The sequence below is a fragment of the Peromyscus maniculatus genome, chromosome 3, assembly GCF_049852395.1.
Source record: "Peromyscus maniculatus bairdii isolate BWxNUB_F1_BW_parent chromosome 3, HU_Pman_BW_mat_3.1, whole genome shotgun sequence".
Taxonomy (NCBI): domain Eukaryota; kingdom Metazoa; phylum Chordata; class Mammalia; order Rodentia; family Cricetidae; genus Peromyscus; species Peromyscus maniculatus.
The window spans coordinates 163,345,068-163,372,770 of record NC_134854.1 but is presented as its reverse complement, the minus strand read 5'-3'; the positions used below and the strand labels follow the sequence as shown (position 1 = coordinate 163,372,770).

The 27,703-nt window shown below is 41.2% G+C and overlaps 1 protein-coding gene across 33 annotated transcripts in view; it reads left to right on the top strand.

Moving 5' to 3' along the window:
* The first annotated feature begins 240 nt into the window (after positions 1-240).
* C2cd5 (C2 calcium dependent domain containing 5) overlaps positions 241-27,703 on the top strand; it is a 100,571-nt gene continuing 73,108 nt past the window's right edge. For 19 of the 33 annotated variants that reach the window (XM_076568273.1, XM_076568269.1, XM_076568262.1 and 16 more), the window contains exons 1-7: positions 241-470; positions 641-759; positions 11,710-11,796; positions 17,660-17,831; positions 20,508-20,603; positions 21,877-22,032; positions 23,108-23,306. In XM_076568273.1, the coding sequence (XP_076424388.1) occupies positions 670-759; positions 11,710-11,796; positions 17,660-17,831; positions 20,508-20,603; positions 21,877-22,032; positions 23,108-23,306 (800 nt within the window). In that variant the 5' untranslated portion in view covers positions 241-470; positions 641-669. Of the gene's footprint in view, positions 471-640; positions 760-11,709; positions 11,797-17,659; positions 17,832-20,507; positions 20,604-21,876; positions 22,033-23,107; positions 23,307-27,531; positions 27,657-27,703 lie in introns of all 33 variants that reach the window. The other 14 variants (XM_076568274.1, XM_076568272.1, XM_076568264.1 and 11 more) reach the window with 3 other exon arrangements.

Genomic DNA, 27,703 nt, shown 5'->3' with positions numbered 1-27,703 from the left:
ATTCCTCTAGCAGGCTCGGCTGCAGCAGTCTGTCCAGGAGCCTGCAGAGCGCGGCGTGGCTCTATCACCAACCTCGCGTCCCGGAGGAGCGCAGGCATCTGCGAGCCACACTTGCACACGCACCCGAAAAGGCTGGCTGGGTGGATGATGCAGGGCTCGCCCGGCTTCCCTGCTCCCCAGCTCGGCCCCGCCCCTCTCTTCGGGCCCCGGCGAATTCAAATCGGCCCCGCCGAAGCGGCCGAGAGCCGAGTGATCGATCGCTCCCGCCCCACGGCCGCCATTTTTGGAAAGGTGGGAGGAGAGAGGCGGGGCGGCGCGGCGCCGGCTCCGTGGGATGCTGACTGGACTCGGAGGCTAGAGGTAGTGCGCCGGGGCCAGGGCGGCACGGTGGCCCGGCGCCCCTCCTCCGGCTGCGCCTCCGGAATGAGGCTTCGGCGCCCGCGCGGGACGACCCGGTTCCTCCTCCGAGCGTGAGTGCGGCGCGCGCGCCCTCCGCTGTCAGTTGGCGCGCGCTCCCGCCGCCGCCGCCGCGCGCTCCCGCCGCCCCGCGCGCTCCCGCGTCGCACCCTCCCCCCTCCCCCCCCCCCCCCCCCCCCCCCGACGCTGGCTCGGCGCAGACTCCGCTTGTTTGTTTCTGCAGGAATCCTAGGAGAGGCCGGAGCCGCCGCGATGCCGGGGAAGCTGAAGGTGAAGATCGTGGCCGGTCGCCATTTGCCGGTGATGGACCGCGCCAGCGACCTGACGGATGCCTTCGTGGAGGTTGGTGCCCGGTCCTGCCCCCTCAGAGCACGGGGCGCCCAGCCCTGCCCGGCCCGCTGCCCGCGGCGGCTCCGCGGAGGGATGCCCGCCGCCCCAGCCCGGGGGACTCGTCCCGCCGCCCGCCAGGTTCGCGGCGTCCCCCGGGTCAGGACGCCGCCCGGCCACCTGCCAGTCCGAGGCGTGGCCGCGGAGACCTGGCTCGCTCGCCTGCTCGCTGGCTCGCACGACCTCGGTTGTGATGAGGCGGCTAAGGGCCCTTGCTGCAGCGTGTCCACGCAGCCAGCTCTCGGGGGACAGCCGCGGCCCCACGGTGCGACGACATGCAGCCCTTTCCCCAACGCTGCCTGAATCCTCAGTGCAAGTCACACGCCACAGTGGCGCTTTACCCGCCCTTGTGTAGACTGGTAGGGAGACGAGCTGTCTTAGGGTAATTTATTGCCTTGAGGTAGGAAGTCAATTAAGTGCCATGGATCTCAATTGCAAAATTGCTTTTTAAATCTAATGATTAGTTTAAAAGTCATGCAAATTAGCGCAGGCCTACAGCCCGGAAATTAATAACTCAGAACCTGAAAGAAGCCAAGGAGAAATTATAATAAAAGTTGACATGATTAGGCAGACCATTAGAGCAATAATCATTTGGGCTATTAATGCCTAGGGTTCAAAGATATATGATGGCATACTTCTGTTTTTTTTTTTTTTTTTTTTTTTTTTTTTGGTTTTTTTGAGACAGGGTTTCTCTGTGTAGCTTTGCGCCTTTCCTGGAACTCACTTGGTAGCCCAGGCTGGCCTCGAACTCACAGAAATCCGCCTGCCTCTGCCTCCCGAGTGCTGGGATTAAAGGCGTGCGCCACCACCACCCGGCAATGATGGCATACTTCTGCTTAATATAAAATATTCTTCAAGGTTCTAGAACCGAATTAACTGCAGTTCACCCCATTTATTTTTTATTTTTTAATGAGAGTTGTTAAGCTTAACTTCATTTTCATTGAAAAAGTCTGTTTTCTCTTGGGTCAGATGTTAACAGAGCTCTACAGATAACTGGAGTTAGTATTAGGCAGAATGACCCATACAGCTTATACTAATAACTGATAGCTAATGTGTATTGAGCTTCATTATTGCCATATTTATCCCATATACTTTTAAGTTCTTAGTCCTTACCACAGTCCTACTACGAGTATTATCCCATATTATAGGGTTAGGCAGTGGAGGCCTACCGGTGGTAATAATGTGCCTAAAATTACTTGGTAAATCTCCACAGCCTGGGGGCAGTCTGCTCTAGTATACTCTTCCTGCCTCAGCAGGCAAGATGATGGGGGTTATGTGTGACTGAGGGAACTTAATTCTGTATCATAGTTTAAGAAGACTTCCTAAGGAGCTGACAGTTGAGCTGAGCCTTGAGGAATGCTCAGGATTTTTTTTTTCAGGCAAAAGAAAGAGCAAACACACAGGATGTGGTACATGAAATGTCCAGGAAGCCATTTTAGTGTAAGATGCACTTGGAATAAAATGTGGGTCTTGAGGTTTGTGGAGAAGAAGCGGGAAAGATGGGTTGGAGTCAAGCCGCATTTTTTATTCTAGTCTCCTGTTGTAAGCGAGAGTGAACCAGGAGAGGGTTTTCAGCAGAAATGAGAATTTTTTTTAAAAATTAGGTTATCCGGCCGGGCGTGGTGCACGCCTTTAATCCCAGCACTCGGGAGGCAGAGACAGGCGGATCTCTGTGAGTTCGAGGCCAGCCTGGGCTCCAAAGCGAGTTCCAGGAAAGGCGCAAAGCTACACAGAAAAACCCTATCTCGAAAAAACCAAAAAAAAAAAAAAAAAAAAAAAAAAAAAAAAAAAAAAAATTAGGCTATCCATAGGATGGCCTGAATGGGTTTAATATTTATTTTATTTAGAGTTTCACTAAATTACCCAGGCTTACCTTGATATTAAAATCCTGTCTCAAGCCAGCCATGATATTGCACACTCCTCATTCTAGTGCTTGGGAGGTAGAGGCAGGTGGATTTCTAAGTTTGAGGTCAGTGTGGTCTACATGGTTCCGAGGCCAGTTAGGGATACATATTGAGACCCTATCTTAAAAATAGATAAAAGAAAAACCATAAAAACAAAATCTTCCTCCCTCAGCCCTCTGAGCAGCTGGGATCACAGACATGTCCCATTAAACCCAGCCCTTCCAGTAACTAGTCACTGATTGCTGTTTGCCAGGCCCTAGGCTGTTTTGGGTCTAGCTGATTATGTATGATTTATGAGAAGGAGTTGGTTTCTGATTTTAATGAACTTTTATCTTGGTGACTAAGACATTTAAAAAGTAAAGAACTTATTAAGTATTTAATTATATTGAAATTAAAATTAGGAAAAGATTGTTATGAGTGCCACAAGAGAATACAATAGAGAATGATATTGTACATCAGTTTTAGGTTGAATAATCAGGGTCAATCAAGCAGACACCTGTTGGAGGGAAGCATCGGCTCCTGAGAGACGAGAGTTTGTGTAAAAGGACGAGGAGGCAGAGGAGAAGCTGGAGGAGACTGGTGTGTTATGGGGGGAAGGAGTCTGTAGTAGACATCTTTTAGGAAAAGGAGGGGGTGTAGATGTAACCAACCGTCTTATTAAATAAGAAACACAGAACCAATGTAAAAGAGAAAGCCGAGAGGTCAGAGCTCAGAGCTAAAATCTCACCCTTCCTCCTGCGGTGCTCCTAGCTCTCCGGAAAAAAAAAAGCTACGTCCTGTGTGTCTGTCTTTAAATAGTCTTTCTGTTCTGCCTTCTCATTGGTTGTAAACCCAAACACGTGACGGCCTCATCACTGCTTGTATGTACAGCCCCCCCAGGTCTTAAAGGCGTATGTCTCCAATGCTGGCTGTATCCCTGAACACACAGAGATCTACCTAGCTTTTCTACCAAGTGCTGGGATTAAAGGCGTGTGCCACCACCACACTCTTGCTATGGCTCTAATAGCTCTGACCCCCGGGCAACTTTATTAACATACAATCAAAATCACATTTCAGTACAATTAGAATACCACCACAAGGGAGAGCAGTGTGAGGCACAGTGGGGGAATGCTCAAGTGGCTGGTGCTGCAAGGCTATGGTTAAGGTTTGAATTTTATACATTCAGTGGGTAACTTTTATTAAATGGCACTTGATTTGCAGCGTGTTGTATCCAGTGGAGAGTCTGTTGTAGTTCAGATAGGTCCACATGGTGGATTTGGTAATAGAAAGAAGTGAATAAATTCCAAATCTATTTTGAAAGTAGATGAGAGCATTTGTTGGTAGATTGGAGCCAGGGACCAAGCAAAGGAGAACTAAGGCAATACCTAGCTTTCTGGAGTAGACAAGTCATTTTCTGGAGCTTTGCAGGAGGATCTGGATGGACTGAGGAGACAGTTTCCATCTGGGCATGTTAGACTTGAGATGTCTTTTAATCACATTTGTCAAAGAGGAAATCGGATTTGTGACTGTGATGTTCAAAAGAGCAGTTTGAATTAGAAGTGAGGCCAACATTGCTCAATTCTGTGAGACCAAGCACTTCTTTATTATTTTCTTGGTTGAGTTGTAGATTAAAAGTGCTTCAGTTCATGTTACCCACATCCCCTTTAATAAAACATATTTTGCTTTTGTTTGTTTGTTTTTTGAGGATTTCTTTGTGTAGCCTGGTGTCATGGAACTCTGAGATTCACCTACCTCAGCCTCCCAAGTGCTGGGATTAAAGGTCTTCACCACCACACTTGGCTTTTTAAAAAATATTATGGTGTGTGTGTGTGTGTGTGTGTGTGTGTGTGTGTGTGTGTATGTGTGTGTATGTATGAGTGTGCACATGCTACAGCTTGAGAATAGAGGTCAAAGGACAATTTTTGGGAGTTGATTTTCTCCTGTTGATTTCAGGGATCAAATTCAGGTTGTTAGGCTGTGTGGCAGGGTCTTTACCTGCAGAGCTATCTAGCTGACCCTATATCACATATTTTGAAGTCTTTCTTGAACCATACTCATAGAAAATATAATTTGTCTGTACTCATGATAAATGAGCACTGGGTTCAAATAGTATGACACGGTTTATGTGTGTGTGTGTCTGTGTGTTATTTTAGTATTGAAGTATTTATAAATGTAGTAGAAAATGGGAACTAATCAGATTGGGTCATTGACTAGTTATTGAGCTCTGGTGTATATCAGACACTGTAGTGGATGCCAGGGATATAGTGATGAATGCAATAAGAATTTTCTCCTTTTGGGAGGAGGAGGTAATTTATATGTAATATAATTAAATAGTGTTCTAGATGGTGAGAAAATTGGTCTGGGAATGTCTCTTGTGGATAAATTCATGTGAATAAGAATATCACGTAGAAAGACAGTTGTATGGGCTGGAGAGATAGCTCAGTGGTTAAGAGCACCAAATCTTATCTTTCCGAGGATCCTGGTTCAATTAATTCCCAGCACCCATATGGCCATTCACCATGTCTGTAACTCCAGTTCCAGGGAATCTGACTCCCTCTCTGGCCTCCACGGACACTAGACATGCATGTGGTAAACAGACATCCATACAGACAAAGCATCCATACATGTAAATAAAAATTAAAAAAAAAAAAAACCTTACGTAAAACTCTGATCTGTAAAACTAACTTAAGAGTCTAGGTAGATTTCCGTTGAGACAGTCTTACTATGTAGCCCAGGCTGGCTCTGAAGTCTTCAGATCTCCAAGTGCTAGGATTACAGACTTGTGCAGCCTTGCCTGGCTTTAGATTTTTAGTCATGTGACTATCGGGCTGTTAAAAACCATGACACGGGAAATCACTGTTGGGAGTCTTGCATTGCAGTATACCCAGTGTTCCGATCTTATGTACTGTCTCACTTTCTCTAAAACAAGGCTGGAAATTTCTCAAACTTGAGGCTAGTGAGATGGTTTAGCAGGCAGTGGTGCTTGTAGCCAAGTCTGGCAACTGAGTTCAGTCTCCAAACCTGCATGTATGGTGGAAGGAAAGGACTGACTTCAGAAGTTGTCCTCTGACCTTCACAGGTGCATGTGCACACAAACATACATATACACACAAAGAAATGTCAGTTAATTAGTGTAATAAAAGTTTCTAACACCCACTTTGGGGCTGGCCCTGTCCTCTAACGTGTTAGAGAAGTAGAATGTATCTGTCCTTGAAAAAACTGGACATTGAAGACAGGGTCATTTGAAGATGGGGTGTGGTGGTGCATGTCTTTTTCTCCAGAAGAAAAGTCGGGTGGATCTCTGAGTTTGTGGCCAGCCTGGTCTACATAGGAAGTTCTGTGCCAGCCAGAGCTATATAGTGAGACTGTCCCAAAAAAACCCAAGTCATTTGAGTAGGAACATAAAGGGAAGGAAACACTTAATGGGTATGTGAAAAATAAGGAAAATAATGAGTAATGGCTTAGGTTGGAGAAGTTTCTAGAAAGAGGAAGCCCTCAGTTTTAAAAAATGATTTATTTTATGTGTATGAATGTTTTGCCTTCATGTATATGTGTACACCACATGCTTGATTGATGTCCAAGGAGATCAGAAGAGAGCATCAGTCCTGTGGAACTGGAATTGAAGACAGCTGTGAGCTGCCATGTAGTTTTTGGGAATCAAACCCAGGTCCTCTGCAAGAGCACCTCTTAGCCACTGAATCATCTTTCCAGTCCCAACCCTCAAGTATTAACACCTTGAAGCAATTAAGAAAACGTGGAATTGTCTAGATGGGTCAATATGGAAATTGTTACTAATCTTGTGAAGTCTAAAGACTTGCAGAGAACTGGGATGCTTGGTGTGAGAAAGCAGCATGAATTGGCAACTGTTGCAAGAAATAGGGCTTTGAAGAGAGGAGAGAAATCTGTGGTCCTTAATGTGTATATAGCTTTTAGTAATTAAAGAAATAAGCTTCTTGGGCATATTTGTCTAATAGGAATAATCCAGCAGGAAGGAGAAAATTAGAGCAGGAGGAGGATGATAATAAAGGATTACAGGATGTGGACTGTAAGTATTATAAGCTCCCAGGAGAGGGAGATAACAGAACCTAGGTGTCCAGCTCCTAATGAGAAACCCACCTCCCTCCTTCCTGCCTTGCCAGAGTCAGGCTATAGGTGTGCACTGCCACACTTGGCAAGTTACGAGAACTTTTGATGCTGCATCTGGAGTATAGTTAAATGTCATAGGCACATAGAAAAGTGCTTTTTGAGTGTGACTAGGACAAACCCGGTGAAGGCGAAGCCAGGTATAAAACACATGTCATTGGAAGGAGAGTTGGTATTGAATAGATTGGGAAATAAGTCCCGTTTGGTGAAGGAGGTTCAGATTGCTAAGCAGTCTTGAAGTCAGGGCAAGAAGTCTGTTTAGCAGCCCTCTCAACTAGTTCCTACTGACCACTGTTGTCGCTGAGACTCTGCATGCTGCCATACTATAAACTGCTGTCCAGTGTGCCCGGAGTCTCCTCCCTTGTCTAATATACTGTAGGAGCACTTAAGTTTATTCCCAGATAGGGTTTTGTCAACTACATTTATTATTGTAATCTATGTGTAAATTGATAAACTGAGTTTTAAAAGTTAATGCTATATAAAGATTCATAGAAATAGTCACTGATAATTGTCCTTGAATTAGTAGAAAAGATTGAAAATAGAATTCTTTGTTTACATTAAAATGTAAATTAGAATTAAAAATTTAAAAATATTACAACCAATTTTGAGTTGTGCCACCACATACATGTACACCAGATCACATACATGTACACCAGATCACAGGTCCCATCAGTGTAGTTTATGCAGAAACTACAGATGTTAAACTATAAATAGTAGACCTGTGTTTAAGAGCAGTGCCTTCAAAGACAAGCGCATGTTTTTATATTTCATTGTAAGTCATGCAACTTGTAATTAGAAAGAGTGTTGTGTGTGTGTGTGCACGCGCACGCGTGTGCTCGCATGTGTGTGTGTGTGTGTGTGTGTGTGTTGTACACATGCCATGGTGCACACGTGGCAGTCAGCGGGCTCTTTTTGCTAACCATGGGTTCTGGGAATGAAGCTCAGGTCGTCAGGCTTGCAATTCATTTTCCCACTGAACTTCAGTTTTTAGTGATTCTGTGATCTAACAAAATTTGCTAGACTAACAGATCAAGTATTGGTCTAAGTTGTGTTGGCTGAGGGAATTTCTCCTCAATGACGTGAGAAGACCAAACAGTGAAGATTGTTGTTCCTGAGCAGGGCATGATGTTGCGCAGTGGTGAAATGTGTAAGACCCTCCGTTTTATCGCCACCATGGACAAAAACCAAAAAGTTCTTTTCGCAGCAGTCCCTAAGATGAATAAGACAAGGTTTTTATTTTTTGTTTTTTTACAAGGGAAGTTTTAATAAATAGCTATTCATATTAATGTTCATGCTACAAATTGGCTAAATCATGCTGTCATTTTGTGTTCATTCAAGAGTCTGAGGGGAAAATAAATATTTGATCAATATTTTCCATCATACTGGGTGTTTTCATGGATAATATGTAATCATGAAATGTCCCTGCAACTCACCTTTTTAGAGGAAAAACTGATTTGAAGAGATTATGTAATTAAGTAATGTCAGTAGAAAATGCTCTACTTCACTATAGGACTCTCAGTTAAAATCTCTGCTGCTCTAAAGGAAGTTGTAATGTTCGTTTAGTTGCTGAGTAATAAAATCTCTTTTGAAGTAAACAGGATTGTAGGAACTGGTTCTCTGTGGAAGGGGAATCACACAATGGCCACGTTTGGTCTAACTTGCCCCCTTTTTTGTTTGTCTATTGAAGTGTGGGGACTGTAGATTTTTAAGTTATCTTGAGTGGACAGATGACAAAAAAAAAAAAAAGAAAAAAGAAAAAAGAAGAATATTAGCACAGCTACTGTTGTGGAGAAAAGAGGGTTGGCAACTTAGAACTTAAAACATGTGTGCTCTCTTTGCCAGTGAGCCAGAACCCTTAAATATATTTGGCATTTGAGTGGATATATAATTCTAGCAAACCTTTTTCTTCAATGTTTATAGCAGTTTTAGATAAACTAAACGATGTATCTAAAGTACTTAGAAGTCCAGCTCTTCCTTGAATGCAGTGGTGTTATGATTAGATCAGACCTCTGTAAACTGTGGACAGAAGACAAAAGCTCAAAGTGCATGTGAAGCTGGCAGGGGCTACCACCTCTGGGCTGCATGTTTTCACCTCCTGTTGTAAATGCCCTCCATTAGTAAGAAACATTTGAATGTTTTTAGCCAGTATTAAAGATTGTCAGATGAACTGTTTATGCTTTTAAAGTGTATTTTAGTACCTATAGTTAAGTAGAAGTTGCATTTTTTTTTTAAAGATTTATTTATTTATTATGTATACAGAAGAAAGTACCAGATCTCATTACATATGGTTGTGAGCCACCATGTGGGTGCTGGGAATTGAACTCAGGACCTCTGGAAGAGCAGTCAGTGCTCTTAACCTCTGAGCCATCCCTCCGGCCCCAGAAGTTGCATTTTTATAGCTGTAAACAAGAATTAAAAAGTCTTTTAGCTTGGATATATTAATGTTCTTTTAAGCATTTCCTTAGGGATGTATTAAAATGACAGTTCTTAGAACTTGTGCTTTGTTAGGTATTATTAGTCAATCATTTTAGGATATGGTGTAGAAAATGTCAACTTTTAAAATTCGTGTTTGTTTGCTAGGCTTTTTCTTTTTAGAAATATGTTAATTTCATTTGATAGCTTGTTGCACTAACACCAGTTAACTGCCTTTGTGGAAGAAACTGTTTTTTTTTTTGTTTTGTTTTGTTTTTGTTTTTTTTTTTTGTTGTTTGTTTCTTGAGACAGGGTCTCTCTGTGTAGCCATGGCTGCCCTGGAACTCACTTTGTAGACCAGGCTGGCCTTGAACTCATGGAGATCTGCCTGCCTCTGCTTTCCAAGTGCTGGGACTAAAGGTGTGTGCCACCACTGCCCAGCTGAAATTTTAGGTTTTCATTTGGTGTTATGTAAGGTTGTAGGTTGAAAATGTTGCTCTTTAAAGAAATTTATTAGTAATATGTTTGATTTTGTTTAGAATTAGTTTTTTTTGAAAGTTGCTGATTCTTCACTTAAAGTAACCTTACCATTGTGTTCTGTGCTGTTGGTAGATGAAAGGCAGACTGCATTCCTAGAGGGGAAAAACTTAATACGTGTTGATCGTTACCTCAACAAATTTTATGCTAGGCTGTCATTTTTATTATTTTTATTAATTTACATATTTACATATTTTTATATGTAGAAGAAAATACTTTTTTTAAACGAAGGAAACTGAGGGACTTAGTTCTCTATGATATTCTTTAATTTTTTTTGTCATGGGTTTTTTGTGGACCTTGAATTGACTCTGTAGGGAAGGCTGGATTTATACCTTGGTGGTCCTGCTGCTCAGCCTTGTAAGTACTGTGATTATAGCCATGTGCTATCCCTCCAGGCTGACTGGGACAAATTCGGGAACTTAGTTTTTGATGATATATTTGGCAAATGCCTTTTTCAGTTTCTTATTTGTCCTGACTGACTTTATGATATTGTAATAACGTAAATTTTTTTGTGTTCTTAAATTTGTCTTCAAATTATTTTTTTTACTCTTTAATCAAACTGCCTAGGTACCAAGTACTTAAAACTGTAAAACTAAGTAGAACAGTATGTAGAAGAGAAAAGTACAGTTTGTATAGTTTAAATTTCTTAGACTAAGCAATAAGATCAGCAAGTGGAATTCTTAGCTGATTGAATCAGCATTTGTAAGTATCTATATATACATAACTGTGCTATGTAAGTATTGTGATAAAATGGCAGCCTTTAATTTCTCTCAAGGTCAGTCAAAGTCCTTGTTGGCAAAGGTGGGGGCCTAGAGGAAGGGCTTAAAGGGTAGCTAGGAGACAGCAAGGTGGCAGTGGGTAAAGGGGTCCTCTGCCAAGCCTGAGGACCTCAGTTTAATGCCTGGGACCTACACAGTAGAATACACACACACACACACACACACACACACACACACACACACACACACACCACACACACCACACACACCACACACACACACACACTCTAAATGAATGTGGTTAAGATTTTTATTAAAAGAGCCTTTAAAAACAGATTGAATTTAGAATCATAGAGGCAGGTTAGGAAGCCGCTTTTGGTATTGTTGCTCTCAGGCTTCTTGACCGCTTCCAAATCCAGTCTGAGCTTTCATAGTTGCTTTTTTTGGGGGTGGAGGAGCAAATACCAGGGGCTTAACTTGCTCTCTTCCCTCTTTAGTTTTGGGCCTTTGTGATTTAGTGCATGCCAGGATTACTGTGAACTGAAATAGTCTCTCCATACAGCTCCATTGATTGTCCTTGAGGATGTGAACATGAAATACAGTAGTTTATCACTGACCACTGTGTGCACAAGTAAGGGATGTAAAAAATAATAAGTGTGTGGAAGTTAGAAAACAAGGAACTATTACTCCATCATTGTATTAATGGGTGTGTTTCTGGCTTCTCATGCCTAGATGCTAAGAGGATGTCTTCTTTACCTTCTGATTTTGTTGTAGCTATTCTCCTTCAAGTAGACATGCCAGCTCCTTCCTCAGGGCTGATGTCAGGATGCATGTTTTCTGTTTTCTGTGGAGCTGGTCAGGTAGACCAATAGGAGATCCTTTGTACCTTGTACCCTACTTGCTTATCTGGGCAGATCAACTTTCTTTTTTTTTTAGGATGACTGTCTTTTCCCCGTCATTTTGCTAACCCTCACTTTGCCGTAGCTGCTACTAACATTTGCTACCCCTCCCCGAAACACCCCCTTCCCAGTTTTGTAGATGACCTCTCTCTATGCAGATGAGACTGGATGTGAACTTAGAGATCAGACTCCTCTGCCTTCTGAGTGCTGGGATTAAAGGTGTGTGCCACCACTCCCAGCCTAGCATTTACTCCTTGTTTTGGTATTTGTATTTGAATAGTTTCTTCTTCTTCTTCTTTTTTTTTTTTTTAGGTAAAATTTGGTAATACAACCTTTAAGACAGATGTGTACCTCAAGTCACTCAATCCTCAGTGGAACTCGGAGTGGTTTAAATTTGAGGTAAGCTGTTGAATATCTCTGTTGTTTGTGTGTACCCTTTTCTCCTGGGAATGATAAAGACTTTCTACTTTAAGTATACTAGTTTTTATACCTGAGAAGTAGTTCCTTTTTTGTCTATTGGGAATATTGAACTTCTTTTTTGTTTTGTTTTGTTTTTTGAGACAGGGTTTCTCTGTGTGTCCATCCTGGCTGTCCTGTAGAGCAGACTGGCTTGGAATCCACAGAAATCCATCTGTCTTTGCCTCCCAAGTGCTGGGCTTAAAGGTGTATTCCACCACCACCTGGTTGGAATATTGAGCTTTTGAAGCATTACATCATAGTTAAAATATATGCTAATGCAGGAGAAAAATCGGTTCCTCAGAGGCATTATGGGCTTGTAGTTTTCTTTGGGTCCTAGCATGTATCAAATCTGAAGAACAGTGTACACACTTAGAAACAAAGTCGTCTTCTAACTACTTTATATCTGTAAGTCACTAAGGTTGGCCTTGAACTCCTGATCCTCCTCCCAAGTACTGGGATTATAGGCATCTGACACCATGCCTGATTTTGACCAGTTTTGTATTTTTTGTTTTGAGGCCAAATCTTGCAATATTATCCATGCTGGCCTTGAACTGAGACCCTTCTGCTTCAGCCTCCCACATAGCTGATGCATTCCACCCTGCTCAGCTTCATTTTCGGTACATCTCAATAGTACTAACTACATTTACAATGTTTTGCAAACATTACTACTATTTCGTAAACATTTTTATTACCCTAAGCAGAAACTGTACTCTTTGAGCCATAATTTCCATTCCCTTTTTTCTAGACCCTGGTAACTTCTGATCTGCTTTCTGTTTCTTTGAATTTGCTTATGATGGAACTCATCATGTAGTTGAGGATGACCTTGAATTTCTGGTTCTTCTGCTTCTATCTCCAGAGTTCTAAAAAACATTTGTTTTTAAACTTTATTTTATGTGTATAGTTGTTTTGCTTGTCTATATGTTTGAACACCGTGTATGTGCATGGTGCCCAAAGAAGCTTGGAGAGTTAAACTTAGGGCCTCTCGAAGAACAACCAGAGCTCTTAACCACTGAGCCATCTCTCCAGCCCCAAGGGCTTTTCCCCCCACCTCCTTGAGATAGGGTTTCTCTGTGTAGCCTTAGCTTGAACTCACAGAGATCCACCTGCCTCTGCCTTCCAAGTACTAGGATTAAAGACGTGCACCACCACCCAGTTTTTTTTTTTTTTATTATTGACTTTTTTATTATTGAATTGTAGAAGTTCTTTGTGTGTGTATGTGTGTGTGTATTCATATGTGTATTTGTACTAGGGATTGAGCATTGGGGTTTATATGTTTTATATATTTTTAATATCTGTTCCTATCATATACCACTTGTAGATGCTTCTTCTATTCAGTAGGTTTTACGTTTTTAATAATTTTTTTGATGTACAGATTCTTTTGATGCAGTTCAGTACATACAGATTCATATATATATAGGTCATTGGTTAATTTTCAGTTAACTTCTTTAGTGGTATGAGGTAAGTGGCTAGCTAATTTCTTTTTTGTATGTATAGAAATTCAGATGTTTAATCCCCATATGTTAAGAGACTTCTTTCTCCATTAAGAGCCTTAGCACTCTTCACAAGTCAGCCTGGGGCTGGAGAGATGGCTTAGTGGTTAAGAGCACTGGCTGCTTTTCCAGGTGACCTACCAGAGTTGGATACCTGGCATTCATGTGGCAGCTCACAATTGCCTAGAGAGCTCCTGAGGAACCAATGCTGTCTTCTGGCCTCATTGACCACTTGTACTCACATATGCACCTGTGACCTCTCTCTCTCTAAGAAGTCAGCACAGGGCTATATGTGAGCTATATACCAAGACTAGGGATTAATTCTCATTGGCTGTGATTGCTGTGGGTTATTGGAAGCAGTTGTGACTGTATGGGGTTTGTCGGCTCACAGAGGGTCAAGGATGATGAAGGTGGGGCAGAAGTTGAGGTTCTGGTACAGAAGAGCCTGGCTAAGTGGCAGGTTCTGAGATGGAAGGATTGGGTGGAGGGTTGGGGAGTGCTCATGTCCAAGCACACCTGCACCTGGAGATCTTTTCTGAGGTGGAGGTGCTTCCCAGCTCCTCATCCAGGTCTGTGTTCTCCTCCTCCTTTCCCCTGCACTTTGTCTCCTGTGCAGTAGTGATCCTTTCTTGGCGTCATGGGATGTTGATGACTTCTGGAGTATCTCTCCCCTATCCTAATCCAGTCTCTCTTGTTCTGCCTAGGATGTGTTAGTCTTTCTAGCTCTGTAGCTTCTTTATGGTTGCTCTCTGAAAAAAAAATCATGTACCTGGCTATCTCCTGGTAGTATCTGCCTTTTCCCTTTGTGTACCTATTCATTTTTAAGTGGATTGTTTCATTTTCTGACATGTCCAACTCCACCGTTTTACATTTTGGGGACAAGGTAATGAAGCATTGAAGAAGCTTTCACTTAAAATATACTAGTGTGCTTTCACTCCTCGATGTCTCCATTATGGTCCTATGCAGTGCAGAGAATGATTCCTGTGTCTTCTTTTCTGAGCCTTGCTTTGCAGTCATTTGCAGTAAGCCTGGGTAAAATGTAGCCTCGTTCCCTTTAAGGAAAGTGAATGAGGGGCATCAGAGTGTTGACTGGTCTGAAGGTTGCTTTGGTTTTGCTACTAGCCTTCTAACCTACCGGAGAAGCAAGGAAATCACACTGCTTTGCTCCTGGTCAATGGCAGGATTGTGATCTCTCCTTTAGTGCCAGAAAGCTTAATCTATAAGAGTCGGGATGCTGACTAGCTGCCTGTTGTGAAATACTGAGGTCCAAATGGAGAAAATAGAAGTCCTATTCTTGGTACTTGCTAATTTATACATGTCTGCACACATGCTGCCCATTTTGAGCTTCCATTTTCCTCAGTGTGTGTCCTTTCAGACGGTGGCTATAATAATGTGTTCATACAGGAGAGTTATGTGTATGTTAATATGAGCTGGCACCAGTGAAAGTGGATGATATTCTTAAATGAGTTAGGCATAAAGTTGTTTGAATATTGGTATTTTGAGACAGTTGCATCCTTTAGATAATGTAGAGGTGTAAGTGGTATAGGTATGCTATCTTAGTCACTGTTCTGTTGCTGTGAAGATACACCATGACCAAGGCAACACTTATAAGAGAAAGCATTTTGGGGGCTTGCTTACAGTTTCAGAGGTTTAGTCCATTATCCTCATAGTAGGAGCAGATGTGGTGCTAGAGGAGTAGCTGAGAGCTACATCCTGATCCACAGGCAGAGATAGACTGAACTTGGTGTGGGCTTTTGACACCTCAAAGCCCACCCTCAGTGATACACTTCCTTCAAGAAGGCCACACTTCCTAATCCTTTTAATCCTTTCAAATAGTACCACTCCCAGTGACTAAGCATTCAACTAGATAAGCTGGTGGGGGCCATTGTTATTCAAAACACCATATTCTGTTTCCTGGCCCCCATAGGCTTATAGCCATATCATAATGAAAAAAATGCATTCCAAAAGACCCCAGTCTATCAGTCTCAACAGTGTTTAAAAGCCCAAAATTTGAAGTCTCTTCTGAGACTCATGACAATCACTTAACTGTAATCTCTGGTAAAATCAAAATAAAAAAAAGCAAATCACATACTTCCAACATATAATGGCACATAATACATATTACCAAGTGGGCTAAGGGAGTATAGTGGAGAAATACTAGACAAAAGCAACACCTAAAATTAACAGGGCAAACTTCCATCTATACATTTTCATGTCTGATATCAAAGCACTTTTCAGATCTCCAACTCCTTTCCGTTTTGTTGCTCGCATCATACTTCTCTCTCTTGGGCTAGTTCCACACCTGGTCTGCAGCTCTCCTTGGCAGGTATCCAACAACTCTGGCATCTCCAACATCTTGGGGTCTCCAAGGCAATCCAGGCTTCACTCTCACAGCTTCACACAGTGACTTCTCTGGGCCTTCATGCAGAGACACCTCTGACTCACACTTGGTCTCAGCGCTTTCCTTAGCCACGGAGGGAGATTTTACAACTCTTTTTTGTATCCTTGACTTATAAGCTAGAACTACATGGCCAAAGCTGCCAAGTTCTTCTACTAATTGGGGCTGGAGCATAGCCCCCTCATTCAAATACATTTTCGTCAGTTTTCTGTTTTTGATGGTTTCCTTCACTGCTTAAGTTTTTCTAAATTACTTTTCACAAGTTGGAAGCTGAACTGAGTGGGGTCTTGCCCTGAGGTCATTACTCCCTTTATTCCATTTAGCATCAGGCTTTTGTTTAAACTTTTTATCTCCTTGCACACTAGACTCAGCTCCATTACACTTCCCGGTGCTCCTTTTCTCCGCAAACTGTACATTTTGTATTTTTCCTTTCTTAGCTTGCTCCTTTTAATTACAGATCTGCATAAGAATGATCACTTAATAAGCACATGACAGAGTCAATACTAGGCTATCTTGAAGTCTCCTCTGCCAGTGCCATTAATCCCAAACTCTTCAATTTAGCAGATTTTTTCGGACAAGGGCAGAAAGCAGCCACATTCTTCTCCAAAATATCTCAAGGACAGTCTCTAGCCCATTTACTAATATCCTCCTTCTCTGACACTTCTCAAGCAAGGCCATCATAATCTGCATCATTCTCAGCACTGCTGTCTTCCATGCGTCTACTACTCTGTCCCATTAATCGCCACTTAAAACATTCAGTTGCTTTCCTAATCCAAAGTCTACATTCTGTCAACAAGCATCATGCTCAGGCCTGTCACAGCAATACCCGACTCCTGGTACTAACTTCTGACTTAGTCACTGTTCTATTGCTGTGAGAAGACACCATAATCAAGGCAACATTAATAAAAGAAAGTATCTAATTGGGGGCTTGCTTACCGTTTCAGAGGTTTAGCCCATTGTCATCATGGACTAAATGGGAGCAGGCATGGTTCTAGAGAAAGTAGCTGAGAGATACATCCTGATTTGCAGAGAGAGAGGGAAGGGGAGGGAGAGGAAGAGACACACATAGACACAGACTGACTGAGACTGCACCTGGCATGGGCCTTTGAAACCTCAAAGCCCACCCCCAGTGACACATGTACTCCCAGAAGGCCACACCTCCTAATCCTTTTAATCCTTTTAAATAATGCCACTCTCTGGTGACTAAACATTCAAATATATGAGTCTATGGGGCCATTCTTATTCAAACTACCACATATGCTAAATAAACAAAACTGCAGGTTGAAAAGCTATTTATACTTTAGCTCATAGCCAATAAGATATTTGACTGGGATATTGTCATATTGGACAGTGGTCACCATTCCTAATGATCTCCTTGTGGGGTGTGCCTGTATTTCTCAAAAGAACCACTTCCAAGCAGCTTGGCTGTGTATGAGCTTTCTACCAAGGGACTCAGTTGCAGGAACTGTTCTTCCCTGAAGTAGCTTTTCTTTAAAGAGATGGATCCCTTTAAGAGGTTTCCCACCTTACCATGCTCTGGGTACTGGTTGTGCCTGTAACTTAACCATTTGCAAGACAGGCTGGGAAATGTAGTCTTTTAGTGGGCATATAAGGACAGCCAGAGCTACATAGAAAGACCCTGTCTCCAATGTGTGTGTGTGTATGTGTTTCTTTTTTTCCCGAGGAAGTGTTTACTTTCTGTAGTTCTGGAATTGCATTCAAGGCCTTGTAGTATATATGCTAGGCAGATACTCTACCACTGGTTTATGGTGTTGGGCCTAGTTAGCACACTTGAGTATGCTAATCTCTTTACCTTTGCCTTACAGATAAATCCCTAACATGCCTTTATGGTTTGGTAGTGTGTAGCTTTGTGTATTTCAAAGGTGTAAGATTTAATTTCAGGGTGTACTTTTAGGTGGATGATGAAGATTTACAAGATGAACCTCTGCAGATCACAGTTCTTGACCACGATACTTACAGTGCAAACGATGCTATTGGCAAGGTGTACATTGACATCGATCCTTTGCTTTATAGTGAAGCTGCGACCGTCATCTCAGGGTGGTTCCCAATTTATGACACCATCCATGGTAAGGAGTGGTTTGGGAGAAATGAAACACAGTCTTAATCTTCTCTGTCTACCTTTTCTACTACACTGTGGTTTTTAAAATATTCCTAAAGATACCTTGAGAAATAGACAAGTAGCCAAGTGTCGCTGAGAGAATCTACATTTCTCTGAACACAGTTAACATGCCTGCTGACTCCGTGTGACAGAGAAAGTACATGTGTTATTTACAAGCTGTATTGAGGGTTGAGTTTGGCTCTGGTGAAGCATTTTCCTAGCCAGCATTATACTCCAGGATGGTGTCTATCAATGACAAAAAAAAAAAAAAAAAATACAGAATACCATTGTTATTCTATGTTTTTAGGACATGTTTTCAAACTGATTAATATTGATATTTGTCTTCTGAAAGATTCATAAAGCCTTTTGTTGTTTAAAGCTGGGTTCTTAGCCAGAAATGATGGTGCATGCCTTTAATCCCAGTACTTGGTAGGCTGACTAGGAGTATTGCGAGGTTGAGGCTAGCCTGTTGGTCTAGGAGCACCTGAAGTCCCTGAAATGCTGCTGTGGGTTTAGTGGTCAGAGCTATTTTCAGCACAGTGATTGTGTCATTCATTGTCTTTATTCAGTCTCTCACAAACGTGCTGTTGTAGAGGAGTTAGGACACACTGTAGAGCAGAAGGCAGACTCGTTACCATGACCTTGGAGAGATTTGTAAAGATGCCACAGTGCAGTGCACTCTAGTCACTAATTTTCTTCTGTTTAAAAAAATAACTCTTTGTAAAAGTTCATGCTCATTTATTGTAAGTAAAGCAATGATTACTTTTTTTAAATTGGTAGTCTTAATTTTTATTATGGTACATATTGATAGATGATAATCTTTATAAAAATTCCTTGAAATTCTCCCTAATTTTTAGATTGTAAAGGGGTCCTATGACCAAACACTCTGAGACCTGCTTTCTACCTGTATGGTTGCTTTTGAGGGCTGGGCTGCTCAGGGCTGACACAAATGGCCCCGCCTTGCTGCTGCTGCTGCTGCATTACTTTTTCCTAACCTGGCAGTTCCACTGGTAGAGGGATAGCAATAAAGAAGTGAGATGTTTGTAATAAAACAAGACATTCGTGTATAAATTCATTGTGACTTTATCTGTATCCTATTATTTATTAACATTCAAAATGATAAACAGGTTGAGAAGTGGGATTTTAAAATAGGTTAGATCCTATTATAAGCCCTGTTTTATAGTCAGAAGAAACTGAAGTTTTCAGAAAACAGTGAAACAGGTATATCAATGTGATGTACTATGAGTTGCAAAATGTACGTTATAAAATATGCTGGTCCCAATTTTAATATGTAATAACGTTAGAAAATTTGCTAGAATGTATGATATAATGCTTATGCTTGCACAGTTCCACTTCTGAATTATAAATGTTTTCCTTTCTCTGCTCCCCTCACCCTTTGTTTTCTACAGTGTATTATCTTTATAGGCAGGAAGTAAATACAATCAAATGCTATTGCAGTTAAAAAGATATGCTCCAAAGTCTAGGGAGATGAGTTATCAAAGTGCTTGCTGTACAAGAGTGAGGACTTGAGTTTGATCCTCAGAAGCTATGCAAAGCAGGGCATACCAGTACCGTGAGGAGTGACAGAGGGGTCCTCTGGCTGGAGGTCACCTAGCCTAGGCAGTGAGTTCAGGGTTTAGAGAGAGAAGGGGGTGAGTGGGAGAGTGGCTCAGCCATTAAAGTGACTGCTGCATAAGGACAAGAGGCTGAGTGCAGATCCCCAGGACCCATGTGAAAACATGGCAGGCACCTTCTGTAATCCCAGAACTCGAGAGGCAGGATAGACAAATCCCTGGAGCTCACTGGTCAGTCAGTGATGCTAAAGAGCTAATTATGGGCCTGGATTAAAGCAGTACAAACCTATGTGCATGGAATAGTTTCCCAACGTAGAACATTAAAGATAGTTTCTGATTGGCTTAATATGGGCTCTGTTATTGAAATAGCTCTTCTTGTTTCAGTAAATTAGTAAAGACTTTTCTTAGAAGGCCTTCTTCCATCAGCACTGAGTTGACAAGAGATCAAGACAGTCGAGTAAAGCTATTTAATAAATGTTTAGCAGTAAGGGCTAGGTCATTCCTTTTTATTGCAGCATGTTTTGAAAGCCCTACGTATAAAACTTCTCATGTTAAATCAGAGTTGGATTAGGAGTCTATCCTTGCTATTATAAAGAATTGACTTTTTATTCTTGCCCTTGCCCTTGCCTTTGTTAGTTACCAACACTATGTGAATTGGTAAACTTTTAATTAAATACTAATTTCTTCTTTAAAATGGGAATGGTACTACTGTAGGAGTGACCTCACTGGGTTGATGTGAGCACGGTGAATGTTTAGTGGGTTGTCTCCTAGGACTCAGCAAGTCTTTCCACCACTGCCATCATCATTTAAAATGGGGCTTCTTTCAGCCGGTCTTGGCTCAAGTGGGTGAACCGTTAGGTAGTAGTGGGCATGATGCTTCTCTCGGGCTGTTATACTTAGCTTCAGTGTATCCAGTGACCAACTGGGAGTGAGACTATCCAGGAAGTAAAGCTAACCTTACTGTTAGGACAATACATTACTTGAAGATCAGTAATTGCATCTATTTGCATCATGGGTTATTGTATGTTGTTTTCTTAACTTAGAAACTTGATTTTCTTTTAAATCTGTAGGTATCCGTGGAGAAATCAATGTGGTTGTCAAAGTAGACCTCTTCAATGATTTAAACAGATTTAGACAGTCATCATGTGGAGTCAAATTCTTTTGCAGTAAGTAAATGCATTGTCTTGTTTAACAGGAAAATTTAATAATTTTCAATTATGAAAAACTAATACTCAGATGAATTAATGGAAAAAGCATTAGGGTTCAGTTTTTATAACAGAGAAAAATTGTTAAATTTCTAGAAACAGTCACTGTAACTCTGTGATTGTTTATTTGATTTTTAGAGTAAATAATGGCTAATTTTTACAAGTTCTTGGAAATTTTTGTTTAAAAATCCCAAGGCATTTTGCTGTGGTATAGGATGCTGAATGAGGGGAGAACTGTGGATGGCACTATGGAGCAGTCTATAGTCTGGACACATGAGGCCCCAGGACAGTGACCAGTGTGGATCTATTCTGGAAGCTCATGCCAATCTCTGTTAGTGGGTCAAGCATCCCCAAGTAGTCCTCCTCAGTGCATGAATACATTTTCTGAGAGACTAGTTTGGTGTGGGTGATCCCCCTTTTGAATCTGACTAGATTTTACTTAAACCCAATGATACATTTATTTAAATGAGTTTCATATTCAGTGGATCTATTAATTAGTCCGTGACTACTGCAACAGTTGGTATATGGCATGGATTCTGTTAGGAACGAGGGACTGTGGGATTTCTCAACATGTTTGGAAGGGGGCTGTAGTGTGAGATGGAAAGAACATTCTGCCTATAATGTTAGCATCGACTGGCCAACTTTCATTTTGTTTTTATAAACTTAAATTTATTCTTAACAGTACAGATTTATGTGGTACTCTGTGATATTTTGATTTTCTTAAACTTTGTATTGAACAGTGATTTAATGTCTATAGCCATACTCTGGATCATAAAAGTACAGTTTATATTTGCTATTCATTTCTTAAAAAATAAGTTATTTAATTTTATTTTATGTGCATTGGTGTGAGGGTGTCATATCCCTTGGAACTGGAGTTATAGCCAGTTGTGAGCTGCCATAGGGTGCTGGGAATTGAACCCCGGTCACCCAGTGCTCTTAACTGCTGAACCATTTCTCCAGCCCCAACATATTTGCTATTCTTAGGTGAGAAAAGTGAGAGGCTTCATGACAGGAAATCATTTTTAGGATAAACCGATCTTAAAAGGTTGTTTGAGAGCTCTTACAGGTGCGTTGAGGTTAGGGAGTAGATGTTCCTGCTTTATATATCTAAAACAAAAACTACACAGATGCCTTTTATTTTTTATTTCTCCTTTTGTTTGGATCTATATAATTTTTTAAATTTAAGTTTGGCTTTGTGGTTAATAGAAGGATAATAAGTAATTTGTTTTAACAGCAACATCTATTCCAAAGTGCTACAGAGCTGTGGTGATCCATGGATTTGTAGAAGAACTTGTGGTCAATGAAGACCCTGAGTATCAATGGATTGATCGTATTCGCACACCAAGGGCATCAAATGAGGCCAGACAGAGACTTATTTCTTTAATGTCAGGTATTCTAGTAAAGCAGCTGTTGATTAACTTAGTCTTAATGTTTTCACTTTCCTTTTGTATGGTACATGAAATTTCACAACCAAGACTGAATTATAAGTGTTGATTCCTTATCCCAGGTACCATCCCATTAAACACTTTTAACAAGTGGACATCTGAATCAGATGTGTGAGTTCATTCTGTGTGTGTGTGTGTATGTGTGGGTCAGAGGTTGACATCTGTTTTTTTTTCATTGATCCCTTTCCACCTTGTGTTTTTGAGGCAGGATCTCTGACTGAACCTGGAGCTCACCAATTAGCCAGAGTGGCTGGTCAGCAAGTCCCAGGGATTCTCCAGCCAGTAATTCCCCATTGCTGGGATTATAGGGGCATGCTGTTATATTTGAGATTTTGTTTTTTTGTTTTTTTTCAAACCAGGGTTTCTTTGTGTAGCTTTGGAGCCTGTCCTGGAACTTGCTCTGTAGACCAGGCTGGCCTCGACTGCCTGGCTCTGCCTCCCAAGTGCTGGGATTAAAGGCGTGCACTACTACCGCCCGGCTCATATTTGAGATTTTAAAAAATATTTTCATGTATGTGTGTGTGTGTGTGTTTGTGTGTTTGCATGGATGCATGTGCCATAGTGTGAGTGTCAGAAGACAACTTGTAGGAGAGTCATTTCTGTCATAGCATATGGTGCTGCAGATCTGAACTCAGGTCCTCATGCACAGCAAATACTTGAGTCATTTAATTTTCTCTCCATCCCCTAGATTTGAAGTATGTATCTTTCTTGCTCATTCAAATATTTAACACCTTGGAGATGAGAAGATGCCAACATACAATGCAGAACCCAAAGCTGTTTTTTCAGTAAGGCACATGAATGAATGAGTGAGCATTGACTTAACACGCCTCATCTTGCAGCCAGTAGTATCTTACTTCCTGAAAGTGGAGCGTCGACCAGATAACTCTAAGTTCTCCTCAAATTCTAAGAATCTATGATTATTAAACTTTTGTTTTGTTTTTGTATGTCTATTATATGTTTCTTTTAAAAGTATATTTTATAGAGATATAAAGTTAAAAATGAATTTATTTCTTTCTGTAGGTGAATTACAGAGAAAGATTGGCTTGAAAGTACTTGAGATGAGAGGAAATGCAGTTGTTGGGTACTTGCAGTGTTTTGATCTGGAAGGCGAGTCTGGGTTAGTGGTACGAGCCATAGGAACAGCGTGTACTCTGGATAAATTAAGTAGCCCAGCAGCATTCCTCCCTGCATGTAATTCCCCATCCAAAGAAATGAAGGAGTAAGTATGAATCAATGAAACTGTTCTCATGGAGTTTTTTTTTATCTTTTACCTAGAAGTTTCATTTGTTCTCACATTTTGGTAGCAGTGTTAACATACAGTTTTTACTTGTGTGATTTTTCTTAAACTATTTGAGATCCTTAGACATCATCTATCTAAAGCATAAAATGAATGTTCATGTCCTGTGTGGAATTTGCCTTCCTTTCTAGGAGATGCTTAAATGTGGCTCTACTGTTAGCGGTGTGTAAGGAAGACTGCAGATTGTCTTGACAGGGTTCTCAGCCTCCGGTGTCTGCCATGTGCCGACAGTCCATGAAAATAAACATTGGGGATCATGAAACAGTAATACTGGGGTCTGTGTAAGGCAGGGTGGACACATCTCTCACGGCTCTCCTTCTTTCCTTCCTTGCTTCCCTCCTTCCTCTCACTTTCTCTCTCTCTCATCTTTTCTTTCCCCTTTTTGAGATCAGTTCTCACATTGTTGCCCAGGCTGACCCAAAATTCTTGGGTTCAAGCTATCTTTGGCTTTGTAAGAACTGAGATGGAGGTGCCCAGCACCATGCCTGTTTAAGCAAACTTCTTTAAAAGGCCAGTTAGTAAATATTTTAGATATTAGCAATGTAGACTGTCTTTATTTATAAAATATGACAAAAACAGAAAGTACCCTCCTGCCCAGACCTAGACAGAAAACCAAAACCAAACAAAAAAACCAACAACAACCAAAACCATAAAAATTCCTGCAAAGGAGTTCTCAGTCTGTGATCTAAGGGTATTTAGACTTAAACATTGCTTGAAAGCTCTGTACCTGGTGCCTAGTCAGGGTGATTATGGCTGTGATGAAACGCCATGACTAAAGCAACTTGGGGAAGAAAGGGTTATTTGACTTACACTTCCACACCACTGTTCCCCACTGAACAGCATCAAGACAGGAGCGCAAACGGCGGGAACCTGGAGGCAGGAGCTGATCCAGAGGCCATGGAGGAGTGCTGCTTACTGGCTGCTCCTCATGGCTTTAGCCTGCTTTCTTGTAGAACCTAGGACTACCAACCCGGGGTGACCCTACCCACAATGGGCTGGGCCCTCCCCCCATCAATCACTAATTAAGAACACAATCTACTGGCTTGCCTACAACTGGATCTTAGGGAGGCATTTTCTCAGTTGAGGTTCTCTTCTCTCAGATGACCATATCTTGTGTCGACATAAAACTAGCCAGCACACCTTGCAAAGTTCCCATCTGTGATTGACTTGCCTTGTGTGTTTTCACTTGTATCAAAGGAAGATTTTGAGCAAGGGTGGTAGGGGGATAGCTTAGGTATCCCTAATCTGAAAGTATAAAATCTGGAATACTCTAATAAAATAGGAAACACTTCGGGTATCAGTCCTCAAGAGCTTTGTGTTTTAGAGCATTTCAATTTTGGGGTTTTTAGGTTAGAAGTGCTTCTGGTAAAGTCTCTTCAAATATTCTAAAGTCTGAGATGCTCATGTTCTCAAATATTTCAAATAAGTGCTATTCTGAATTGCCAGTGGAGAATGTTTGAATGATGATTTCTTTTTCTGTTGTAATGATTATGTTGAAAGTCTTGTTGGGGACCAGAGCTGCTGACCAGTTTATGTAATTGGAACAACTCCATGCAAGTGAAGTAACACGGTTTCCCTGCTGGAGCCTTTAGTAATTCCATAAGGACCAGTGATCTAGAGATAGTTCTCAGTTAAGGGTTGGGAAACTGTGTGCCCAGGTATGTTGCTGATACTGCTGTGTAACTCTGCCATTGTAGCACCAGCAACATAAAAACTTCGAGTGCTACTGTGTGTTCCAGTAAGGCTTCCTTTACAAATCAGATGGCAGGTAGATCGGCTTCAGGTGTAGTCTGCTGACTTTCCTAGTTTAGATTATCAGGGGGTCAAAATTCTGTAGTTGGCTAAAGGCAAATGGAAATAATCTCAATTCTCAAAAAAGTTTTTCCCCCTTGTGATCTTTGTGAAAAATGTAATTTTCTTTATCTTGAGCATATACTTGTGTAGCCCCTTCCTTTGATGGTCTTTATAGTTATTTGGATTAAATTCTGATCACAAGATTTATCACAGTAGTACCAAATTTTATTTGGAAATGTATTTGCAAATGAAATTATTTAAAAAGTTGTAACTTCTGTTTGCTTTAAAAATGTGTCTTAAGGCTGGGGATGTTGCTCTGTGGTATGTAGAGTGTTTGCCTAACAAGCATGAGGTCCTGGATGCGTTCATGATATTGTAGTAAAAATGCATAAATAAAATGTGTCCTGCAAGAGTGTGGACTTTCAGCTGATACAGATAGAGTTAGATGCACATAGATTCAGACCCTGTCCCCCTTTCTATACCAAATTTGAAGATTTGCTTCTTGAAGCCAATTACCATGGTATATCCCTGTAATCTCAATGTTTGAGAGGCTGAGGCAGGAGGCTCTCAGGTTGGAGGCCAGCCTGGGCTACTTGGTAAGATTCTGCCTCAAAATAAATAAATAAATAAACAAACGAATGAAAACACACACACACACACACACACACACACACACAAAAGACCTGAGTCTGTCTGTTGCCACCATGTGGTTTAAAACTCCACCTCATGAGCCCTGGCTTCCGCAGATGCATCTCTGAAGTAATCTGTACGCTGAGGTTTTGAGTGAAAAGTGTTTTTCTTGGTGGAACCTTAGAAGAAGAAACCACAGGGTTGTGTTTTATGTGCACTCATGAAAAGACCCTCAGTAAACCCTAGAGGAATTGTTTCTCCTTTTCTCTCATAGCCATATACTTTAACTTGTGAGACATAGAGTGAAGTGTTCTACCCTGCATTGTTAGGGTCTTTGGAAGGCTTCTTACAACGTAGGCCATGTTTAGAAAGCCCCCTGGGATGTAGGCTGCTGTGTCTCCATGGGCTATACTGTATTTGTCATAAGGAATTAGTTTGGGTGATACTTTAGCATTCATTATGATTTATCTTATTATAACTAATCTAGTCTTTGGTTATTGTATAACACTGTTGGTTTTAAATTGGAATTTGGTAAAAAGAAACAGATTGGATTTTATAAATATCTAAATGAATGAAGGATTAGAATGGATGGAATGGACTTAACACTGGAAATGTGTTATTTTGAGGCAACCTTTCATCCAAGGAGACAGATAAAACTCAGAATCTATCATGGTAGTGCTCTAAGATATTTGAACTTTGATTTGATATCATACTTGGAATTTTGCAGTGTTTGTAATATTTTACCTGCGTTAATGGCATGTATGCCCTCTGTAAAGTTTCGTTTCTCTTAGCTGTTGTATAGCAACACTGATCCCTTTGATTTCCCTCACTGAGCTCTCCTTGTGGTAAAGCTGCATTCAGTGTGACTGATCACTGCTCTGCACACAGATGCTTTCCAGGTGCCTTACATGTGATTTCTTGTGTGCACAGAACTGTGTTGTAGACCTTCCAAGTTGAAGAATTTGAAGGCCCTTTTTCGCTTTAGGGGAGAGAAGAACTCCACTCCCTCAGTTGTGCATATAAAAACAGACCACCTCTAAGAGGTTTAAAGTGTCAGTCGTACTAAACACGTTTTAGACTTACGTTAGCCACAGCAAAGCATCAGTGAGTTTGAAAGCCGTGTTGTGTTCCCTTGCTGTCCAGTTGCTAGATTACCCTGTTCTTACTCAGTATGTGTTGTACGTTAAAAGGATGAACTGTAACTGTTTGTACCTGGTCACTTCCCTCATTATCTCTCCCTGCTGACAGTTCTTTAAGTACCTCTGTCTTAAAAACATAAATAATTGCTAAGCTTTTTTCATAGAAAGATATAATTAAATAAGCAATTCATATCTTAGTTTAAAAGAACTGACAGCTCTGTATTTGACTTTCACTTTTTGGGTGCTTTCCTCCCTTAAACATAATAGCAAGTCCTTTTTTGATGAAAACAAAAAACAAGTATGTTAAAAAGAAACTTAAAATTCAAGTAGTCTTTCTTAGTTCCATCAACAATTATACTTGCTATTTTTCTTACAGTTCTTGATTAATCTGATCCTTTAAAATTATATCCTAACTAATTAATTATTGGCTGTTCTTTTTTAATTTTAACTTTTTGCATGCTAGGGATTAAAAAATAAGTTTTCTCCCTTAACAAAAGCGCCTTCAAAATAATTTTAACACAACTTTTGCAACCTGTTGTGTGTATTGTTTTCTTTTCTTCCACTTTGACCACAAACTCCCTCAGGTCTCCGCTGGTTCACCCTCCAAGCCATGGATGCCGCTCGACTCACAACAGCCCAGTTCACACTGCTACTGGCTCACGGCTTTCTCAGAACTTCTCTGTGTCTGTTCCCACTCTCATCTACACTGGTACGAGACTGCTCAGACTCCAGAGCGGGGAGAGGCAGGCCACGGGC